At 41.8% G+C, this 10,085-nt stretch overlaps 1 protein-coding gene across 1 annotated transcript; it reads right to left on the minus strand.

Moving 5' to 3' along the window:
- Positions 1–897: 897 nt before the first annotated feature.
- LOC122907707 (olfactory receptor 4D1-like) lies at positions 898–1,833 on the minus strand. Its single transcript, XM_044250512.1, has one exon. It carries the CDS (start codon positions 1,831–1,833, stop codon positions 898–900), a length of 936 nt encoding a protein of 311 aa, XP_044106447.1.
- Positions 1,834–10,085: the final 8,252 nt, after the last annotated feature.

Here is a 10,085-nt window from a genome sequence, read left to right on the forward strand (position 1 = left end):
AACCAATAGATTGAAAGAACACAGGAAAACTGACAACCATCAGTGAATGCAAATATCTAGCTGAGTAAAGTTACAGAACTCCATAGATAAAGAAAGAGAGTAAAAGCAGGGAGCAGAAAAGATTGTGATTATTCCAGAATTAAGATGAGACTGTTCACCAGTCATCACAGATATTCATCCACAGCTGAGGAACTCTCCAGGTTTTTGCTTGTGTCTCTGGGAAACCTTGAATTTCACGTCCCACCCACAGCCTTGCCTCTAAACTTGGAGTCAGAGGAACCAAGTCCTAGCCAAGCTCTGCCACTCACTTGCTGTTCACCACTGAGCAAGTCACCTCTCCCTGAGTTCTCTCATTGTTAAAATGCTTAATATAATAATAATATATCCACTGTCCATCTTATGAGGAAGAGATTAAAGTGAGAACGTGCCAGAGTACCTGGGTGGTTCAGTCATTGGAGGATCTGGCCCTTTGATTTCAGGTCTGGTCATGATCTTGGGGTCCTCCTCAGCAGGGAGTCTGGCTTGAGATTCTCCCTCTCCATCTCCCTCTGTCCCTTCCCTGGACACAGTCTCTCTCTCTCTCTCAAATAAATAAATAAATTTTTAAAAAATAAAAGTGAGAAAGTGCCTAAAATAATACCAAACATAAGAGTACGTACACAGAAATATTGATTTAATGTGAAATGTCACACTCCATAAAGACTTTCCTCTATTTTTCACATGGTAGAACAAAAGTTCATATGGAAAAATTGTCTTTTAAAGTCAAGATTATTTCTTTAATTAGGCTGCACATAGGGCTTGAATTCACTTCCTGAGATCAAGACCAGAGCTGTTATCAAAAGTTGGACACCTAAACGACTGAAATGCCCAGGTACCCGTAGTCAAGACATTTTAAGCTCACTTCCTGTTACATATCAAGAGGTGCTTGCGTAATCTCTTCATGGCTGCCTGCATCTCCTGATTCCTCAGGGTGTATATCATGGGGTTGAGCATGGGGGTCATAACCGTGTAGCTGATGGATAAAGTCTTATCCAAGGAAAAGGTACTGAAAGGCCGGGAGTAGACAGAGATACAGGGAATGAAGATCATAGACACTACAATGATGTGGGTGGTGCAGGTGGAAGCTGCCTTCTTCCTCGCCTGCCCTGAGTGGGACCTCAGCATCACCAGGATGACCGTGTAAGATATCAGAAGGAGAAGGAACCAGATGAGGACCAGCATTCCACTGTTGGAGATCATGAGGAACTCCAGGAGGGAGGTGTCCGTGCAGGCAAGTCTCAGCACTTGGGGGACATCACAGTAGAAGTTATCCAGGACGTTGGGGCCACAAAAAGGCAATGGGAGCATCAGAGCCAGCTGGACAATGGAGTGAACAAATCCCCCTACCCAAGTAGCCACCACCAAGCCCACACAGAGCTGAGTGTTCATGATGGTGACATAGTGGAGGGGCCGGGAGATGGCTATGTAACGGTCAAAGGCCATCACTGAGAGGAAGAAGACAGTCCCGCCACCAAAAAGGTGAACAAAAAAAATCTGGGCCATGCAGCCCTGGTAGGAGATGGTCTTCTTCTCAGAGAGGAAGTCCACCAGCATCTTTGGGGCAGTGACAGAGGAGAAACAGAGGTCTAAGACAGCCAGATTTCGGAGCAGAAAATACATGGGAGTGTGGAGCCGGATGTCCGAGGTCACCGTGACCATGATGAGGAGGTTTCCCACGACAGTGGTGATGTAGACAAACAGGAACACCAGGAAAAGGAAGAGCTGGAGCTCTCGAGTCTCTGAGAACCCCAGAAAGACAAACTCTGATACCCACGTGAGGTTCCGTGGCTCCATGGCACCCTCTCCATCCTCCTAGAGAAAAGGAATCATAGATACAGATGCATGGAGTCACTTTAAGTGCTCATTCGGGGCTCCAGCTGAGTTGTGTGGGTCCAGAGGACGGAGCCTCACGTGCAGACCATATCACCACGTGCTATTATTAATGGGCTTGTCAGTGGACAGCTGGCAAGCTAGTGCTGTCATATAAATTGGTGAGGTATCTTAAAACCATCCAGAGACATATGCAACCTGCCTTTCAAAGATTCCATGGGACCCAGTCTGGGGACACAGTTGGAGTCCAACACACCGGCCATCAAATTCAGGGCTTCTAGTCACTTGAGATTTGACCTTGATTATGTTACTTAATCTCTCTGAGTCTCAGTTTCCACATCTGTAAGACAGGAATAAAGACATCTTCTTTAGAGAATTGTCTAGGGCATGAAATAGAATAACCCATCAAGTTCCTTAGAAAGTGTCTGGAAATGAATCACTCTGGCAATCACTTCTTCTGGGTATTCTCCTCCACTAAGACATCCTCCCTTCCTTGGGTCTCAAATACACTTTTCTAGGAATGACTTTTCATGCAACATTTACCACATCGTCATGTTAATGGGCTTTTCCTGTGACTATGGTTTTCTTCCACAGTTCAATTGAAAGCTCCCAGAGGCAGAGACACGGATCTTTATTTGTGCCCCACAATGCCCATCTTGGTGACAGTCAATACTCCAAAGTCACGTGGGGTTGATGCTGGGTTCGTGAAGATCTGTCGGGTGCATCCCCTTACCTGGAAAGAAATGGAGTTTGTGATGGGACGAGAGAGGCCAAGATGAGAGAGAGTCTCTGGTTTAAGGAATAGGTGATGAATATTGCATGACGGGGTCTCCGAGAACTCTGCTGAAAGGAACAAGAAGTTTAGAAGATGTTACTGATACAAGGGGAGAAGATGGAGGAAGATGTTGAAACAAGAGCATGGAAACAGACAAAGGAGTCAAGCTGGGGGAGGAAGAGGAAGGGAGAGGGAGGGAGAGAGCAGATGAAGGAAAGGGAAAGGGGAAGGTGGGGGGAGGAGGGACCAGGGCAAAGCTGGAGAAGGGGGTGAAGGGGAGATATAGAGGGAGATGTTTTAAGGGTGGGGGCCTCCCCACTCCTCCTGCCCATTCTCAGTCCCATCCTCTCCCATGTGCCTACAGCAGTCCATCAGAGATTAACGGTCAAGTTCATCTCATTCTTTCTCTTCCATTTGCTTCTGCCACAGGCCAGTTCTAAAAGAACGTCAGTGAGATCTTTCTAAGCTCATATCTGATCACATTTCTCCTGTTCAGGGGGGAGTCTCACACTCTCTCTCTCTCCCCCTCTCCATCATTCCTTTTCTCTCTCTGTTTTTCTAATAAATAAATAAAATCTTAAAAAGAAAAAAAGAACCACCTGGGGAGCTTTTGAAGACCGAGTAGTGTGCCCCCAGCTCCAGACTTTCTCATGCAGCTGGTCAGTAATAGGGCCAAGAATCTGCATCTGGAACGAGATAATGCTGACGCTCCCAGTTCTGAGCCACACACTCAGCTCCACTGGCTGTTCATCTTGGAGAGCTCCTTCCTGCAACATCAGTTCCCTGGCCACTGCCCACACATCACCTATGACAGCGGGGGTGACCCTAGGGAGAGAGGGCATATCCTCAGGGACACACTATTGGACTGGGCTCAGCTCTAGAAACAGAGCTTGGCTGATTCTCCCTACCCCCCACCACACACACACACTGCCCCTGATTCCCACTGGAGACAAGGGAACAATGGGAGTTGTTAAAAAGTTTCTAAAAGTTCTCAAAAACATTTAGCTTTCTGAGAGGTCTTCCAAGGGAACCAAAGTACCAAGGACACTGAAAACTTGAGAGATTTGGAGGATGTGGGATTGTCAAGCCATGATCTAAAAGGGTAAGAGTCTCTTCCAAAGAAACAGTTTCTGGGAGTTTTAGACAAACCCATTTATGGGCCAGGGATTCTTACCCTTAATAGAATCACCTGGAGAGCTTGTGAAGACCGAGTAGTGTGTACCAAGGTCCCTGACTTTCTCATCCAACTGGTCAGTAATAGTGCCAAGAATCTGCATCTGCATCAAGTTCTCAGATAATGCTGACGCTCCCGGTTCTGGGCCAAACCACTGTCTGTTCTCTCTCTTACTCTCTCTCTCTTTTTCTCTTTCTTTCTCTTTCTGAGAGTGTGCAGAATCATCAAGCTTACTGGTTTGATTACTTTCTTTCTATGCCTTCTCCTCCTCCTTCTCTTTCTCCTTTTCTTCTTTAAACTTTATCTTTTTTTTAGAGAAAGTCATCCATGGGAAAACATTTCTACAATATAATCAATACTTTAAAAAATCTTATCCTTTATTTTACCAACCAGACCCACCAGTGTTGATTTACCATCCATATCCAGGTCTACTAACATTATCTATAAAATGCTAAAAAAAATTTTACATGTGAATTACTACTGTTTCTAACACAAGGGTTGCTGCAAGAAAGTCCTATAATTTCTCACTATGAGAAAGTGATCAAAACCAAAATGGGCTGCCATTGTAAGCTTGATGTGTTGTAAAACCCGATTTCTTAGATCTCTCTGATCTACACAGTATTTCCAGGTTAGTCTAAATTCTCTCGTTGTACTTGTTTACACTTGGCCAAATAGTTTCTGCCTCTGGCAGATAAGAATGTAATGTGAAGATCTCATACAAGAGACGTAGATTAAAAAGCAAACTGACCAATGACTCTTATTTAGAGCTTCAGTCCATTTCAAAATTTAATCACTTGGAGCCAATTAACCTGGATTGATTCTGGGGAAGGGAACAGGACTTGTATAATTAATTGACTATCGCGTGGCTGACTTTGAATTCTGATTCTGACTTAGCTTTCACTAAGAGAAAACGAATATGCTTCAGTTCATATATTTCCCCTGTCAAGGCACATATGGGTCTGTAGAATATCCACCAGGCCTCCCTGCTTACTGCATCCACAAGGCAACATAATGAATTCCAAAGACCAGAATGGCAGGGAGAGAGGAATCACACTAAACACCCAGTCATGGAAAATGAACTGAGAAAATGATTTCCCCATGTAGCATTATCCAAGAAAAGAAATATTTGTCACACTTAACTATTGTTACCACTTCAAACTTAAATGGATACATCCAGAAGCAACTTCATTTAGATTCCCATTGAGGGTGTCCAGCATCACTGATAATCAATAATTCTCCCGTTACGAGGGTCGTTTTTCTATGTCACCTTGACTGGTCTATAGTTCCCAGTTATTTGATCCAACACTAACCTAGGTGTTGCTGTGAAGGTACTTCACAGATGTGATTGCTGTCTACAATCGGTTGATTTTAAGCGAAAGAGAATTTCCTAGATGAACTGGATGTGCCTGATTCAATGAGTTAAAAAGCCTTGAGGGCAGGCCTGAGGTTTCCTTGCAACAAATCTCTTATTAGACATGTCATCTATATCCAAGTGGTCTTGTTGCTCTGGTGGAACTCGGACAGATACACCACCTTTCATGGATCCAATGTAAAGTAAACATTTAGGCAAGGTTGAATGAGGTCTTTTCCTCCTCACACCTCAGTCATCTCTGAACTTGATTAAAAATCCAGCTGGAGGTGGGGCGCCTGGGTGTCTCAATGGGTTAAAGCCACTGCCTTTGGCTCAGGTCATGATCTCAGGGTCCTGGGATTAAGCCCTGAATCAGGATCTCTGCTCAGCATGGAGCCTGCTTCCCTTCCTCTCCCTCTGCCTGCCTCTCTGCCTACTTGTGATCTGTCTGTCAAATAAATAAATAAATCTTTAAAAAAAAAATCCAACTGGAGGGGCGCCTGGGTGGCTCAGTCAGTTAGGTTGTGATCCCAAGGTCCTGGGATAGAGCCCCACATCAGGCTCCTGGCTCAGCAGGGGATTCTGCTTCTCCTTCTCCCTCTGCCCCTGTTCATGTATTCTCTCTTGCTCACTCTCTCAAATAAGTAAATAAAATCTTTTAAAAAATAGAACTGGAATGGCAAGATCAACAGATTCATAAGGCTGAGACATGAAGTATTCTCTGAGCCAGGATCAAACTATGATTGAGCATACCGATAGAGAAGCTGAATCACCCAGAGGTACACTTGAAAGTAATGTACCATCGTGTGTCAGTTGAGTAGAGTTACATTAACAAAATTGTTTCAATCTGCTAAAACTGAAATAATTTACAGCCTTCCATCAACAACTTCTAAGAGAGCTGTTTTCACTAATCCTATATAAACAAAATGACAATAGAGCATTACTTCAGTAGACCTGATTGTTTAGACCCTAAAGAACCAAATGACTCTCTTGGTGTAATTTAAAAGTATCGGTGGAAGGTTGCAACTTATACAACAAAACTCAAGCAATCAAAACAATATAGAATGGCCAAAATTAACAAAACAGGAAACAACATGTGTTGGAGAGGATGTGGAGAAAGGGGAACCCTCTTACACTGTTGGTGGGAATGCAAGTTGGTGCAGCCTCTTTGGAGAACAGTGTGGAGATTCCTCAAGAAATTAAAAATAGAGCTTCCCTATGACCCTGCAATTGCACTCCTGGGTATTTACCCCAAAGATACAGATGTCATGAAAAGAAGGGCCATCTGTACCCCAATGTTTATAGCAGCAATGGCCACAGTCGCCAAACTATGGAAAGAACCAAGATGCCCTTCAACGGATGAATGGATAAGGAAGATGTGGTCCATATACACTATGGAGTATTATGCCTCCATCAGAAAGGATGAATACCCAACTTTTGTAGCAACATGGACGGGACTGGAAGAGATTATGCTGAGTGAAATAAGTCAAGCAGAGAGAGTCAATTATCATATGGTTTCACTTATTTGTGGAGCATAACAAATAGCATGGAGGACAAGGGGCGTTAGAGAGGAGTAGGGAATTTGGGTAAATTGGAAGGGGAGGTGAACCATGAGAGACTATGGACTCTGAAAAACAATCTGAGGGGTTTGAAGTGGCGGGTGGGTGGGAGGTTGGGGTACCAGGTGGTGGGTATTATAGAGGGCACGGCTTGCATGGAGCACTGGGTGTGGTGAAAAAATAATGAATAATGTTTTTCTGAAAATAAATAAATTGGAAAAAAACAAACAAAAAAAACAATATGGTACTGGCACAAAAATAGACACATACACCAATGGAACAGAATAGAAAACCCAGAAGTCAATTAATCTTCAACAAAGCAGGAAGGAGCACCCAGTGGGGAAAAGAAGTCTTTTCAACAAATGGTGCTGGGAAAACTGAACAGCTGCATGCAAAAGAGTGAAGATGGACCACTTTCTTACTCCATATGCAAAAGCAAACTCGAAATGCATTAAAAACCCTAATGTAAGACCTAAAACCATAAAATCCTAGAAGAGAGCACAGTCAGTAATGTCTATGACATCAGACAAAGTAATATTTTTGTAGATATCTTCTGAGGCAAGGGAAATAAGAGCAAAAATAAACTGTTGAGACTACAATAAAATAAAAAGCTTCTGCACAATGAAGGAAGCAATCAACAACACTGAAAGACAACATATTGAATGGGAAAAGATATGTGCAAATGATGTATCCATAAAAGGAATTAGTGTTCAAAAAAGTAAAGAACTTCTACAATTCAACAGCAGAAAAACAAATAATCCAATTTAAAAATGGGCAGAAGACATGAACACACATTTCTCCAAAGAAGACATCCAGATGGACAACAGACACATGAAAAGACACTCAACATCACTCATCATCAGGGAAATGTAATGAGACATTACCTCTTACCTGTCAGAATGGCTGAAATAAAAAACACAAGAAATAACAAGTGCTGGCGAGGATATGGAGAAAAAGGATCCCTCATGCACTGGTACAGCCACTGTGGAAAACAATACGGAGGTTCCTCAAAAAATTAAAAATAAAACTACTCTAGTATTGCACTATTCCATATTTACCCAAAGACTAGGAAAACTCCTATACGAAAGGATATGTGCACCTGTATGTTTACTGAGGCATTATTTACAATAGCCAAATTGTGGAAACAGCCCAAGGGTCTATCAACAGATGACAAGATAAAGAAGATACGGTTTATATGTGTGTATGTATGTGTCTGTATAATGGAATACTATTCAGCCATATAAAGGAATGAAATCTTGCCATTTTCAACAACATAGATGGGTCTAGACAGTATAATGCTAAGTGATATAAGTCAGTAAGAGAAAGACAAATATCATATGTACTCATATGTAGAATTTAAGAAACAAAACAAATGAACAAAGGGGAAAAAAGAGACAAACCAAAAAATAGACTTTTAACTACAGAGAGCCAACAGAGGGGAGGGGGTGGTGGGATGGGTGAAACAGGTGAAGGAGATTAGGAGGACACCTATTTTGATGAGCACTGAGTAATAGTTGGAATTGTTGAATCACTATATTGTACACCCGAAACTAATTTAACACTGTACATTAACTATTCTGGAATTAAAATTAGAGGAAAAAGTATTGATGAGAAGTTGAAAAACAATTGGAAATGGGAATGGTGGAGGAACTAACATTAATTGAATGCCTACAATATGCCAAGACCTGTGTTGGAATTTTTCCATTCACCCCACTGACCCACACAACACTGTGAGCAATTATGGAAATTTTATAGCTAAAGAAGTAGAGATTCAATGATGTCCAAAGGAAACACAACCAGCAGGAGTTAGAGCGCAGATAGTGTCTTGGCTACAATTCCTGTTAGTGTCTCACTATACAATTTAAGACAGCATCAGAAATCTTTTTAATTTAAGGGAATAAAGGGAAATGTTTTTAATTTAAGCCATTTTATGAACAACTTATTTTTTAAGATTTATTTATTTGCTTTAGAGAGAAAGCATGCACATGAGTAGGGGACATGAACAGAAAGAGTGAATCTTCAAGAAGACTTCCTGCTGAGTGTGGAGGCTGACTTAGGGCAAATCACAGGACGCATGAGATTGTGTCCCCAGACAAAACCAAGGGTCGGTCATGCAACCAACTGAGTTACCCATACGGTCCATGAACAACTTTTGAATTTTTTTCTGTATAATGTTTATAGTTGAAAGACATTGCACCAACCCATTTAGGGATAATAAATCTACGTCCAAATAACATTTATATCATAAACATAGTATAGCTTCAGTAAGAGATGTCTTAAATTCTCAAGGATATAGCTGTGTTCATCTAAAAGAGGTTTTTCTCAACAAATTCAGTTCAAAATTGAGTATCTCATGTTGTGAGATCACGTTTAAGTACATCTGAGGAAATGTCTCCCATTTCTCTCCTTTAGGTCAGTGTTATAGATTATAATTAATACTTCTTTGCTTCTTACCATCCTTATAATTGAATTCTGGATCACAGAAAAGCAAAATTTTCATAAATTAAGAAAGATACCCAAGATAACTATTTAAAAGATTGAACCAGGGAGCGCTTGGGTGGCTCGTTGGGTTAAAGCCTCTGCCTCCAGCTCAGGTCATGATCCCAGGATCCTGGGATTGAGTCCCACATCGGGCTCTCTGCTCAGCAGGGGAGCCTGCTTCCCTTCCTCTCTCTCTGCCTGCCTCTCTGCCTACTTGTGATCTCTGTCTGTCAAAATAAATAAATACAATCTTAAAAAAAAAATTGAACCAGTAAGTGACTTCTGGTAATTTACAAATGGAACCAATAGATTGAATGGGCAAAAGAATATTGACAACCATCAGTGGATGCAAATACCTAGCTGAGTAAAGTTACAGAACTCCATAGATAAAGAAAGAGAGTAAAAGCAGGGAGCAGAAAAGATTGTGATGATTCCAGAATAAAGATGAGACTGTTCACCAGTCATCACAGATATTCATCCACAGCTGAGGAACTCTCCAGGTTTTCGCTTGTGTTTGTGGGAAACCTTGAATTTCACATCCCACCCACAGCCTTGCCTCTAAACTTGGAGTCAGAAGAACCAAGTCCTGGCCAAGCTCTTCCAGCAGCATACTTGTGGTTCACCATTGAGCAAGTTACTTCTCTCTGAGTTCTCTCATTTGTTAAAGTGTTTAATATGAAACAATATATTCACTGTCCATTTTATGAGGCTGAGATCAAAGTGAGAAAACACAATACCTGACGCAGGAGTAGATTCAGAGAAGCACTGATTTCATCTCAAATGTCACAGTCTATAAAGATTTCCCTCCACTTTTCACGTGGGAAAACAAAAGTTCGGAGGGAAGACTTGTCATTTAAACTCAAAATGTTTTTATAT

The sequence above is a fragment of the Neovison vison genome, chromosome 5 (assembly GCF_020171115.1).
Source record: "Neovison vison isolate M4711 chromosome 5, ASM_NN_V1, whole genome shotgun sequence".
Classification (NCBI taxonomy): Eukaryota; Metazoa; Chordata; class Mammalia; order Carnivora; family Mustelidae; genus Neogale; species Neogale vison.

Bases quoted from the DNA above. Each gene is read 5' to 3' on its own strand.
- LOC122907707 (XM_044250512.1), bottom strand. From the start codon at position 1,833: ATGGAGCCACGGAACCTCACGTGGGTATCAGAGTTTGTCTTTCTGGGG.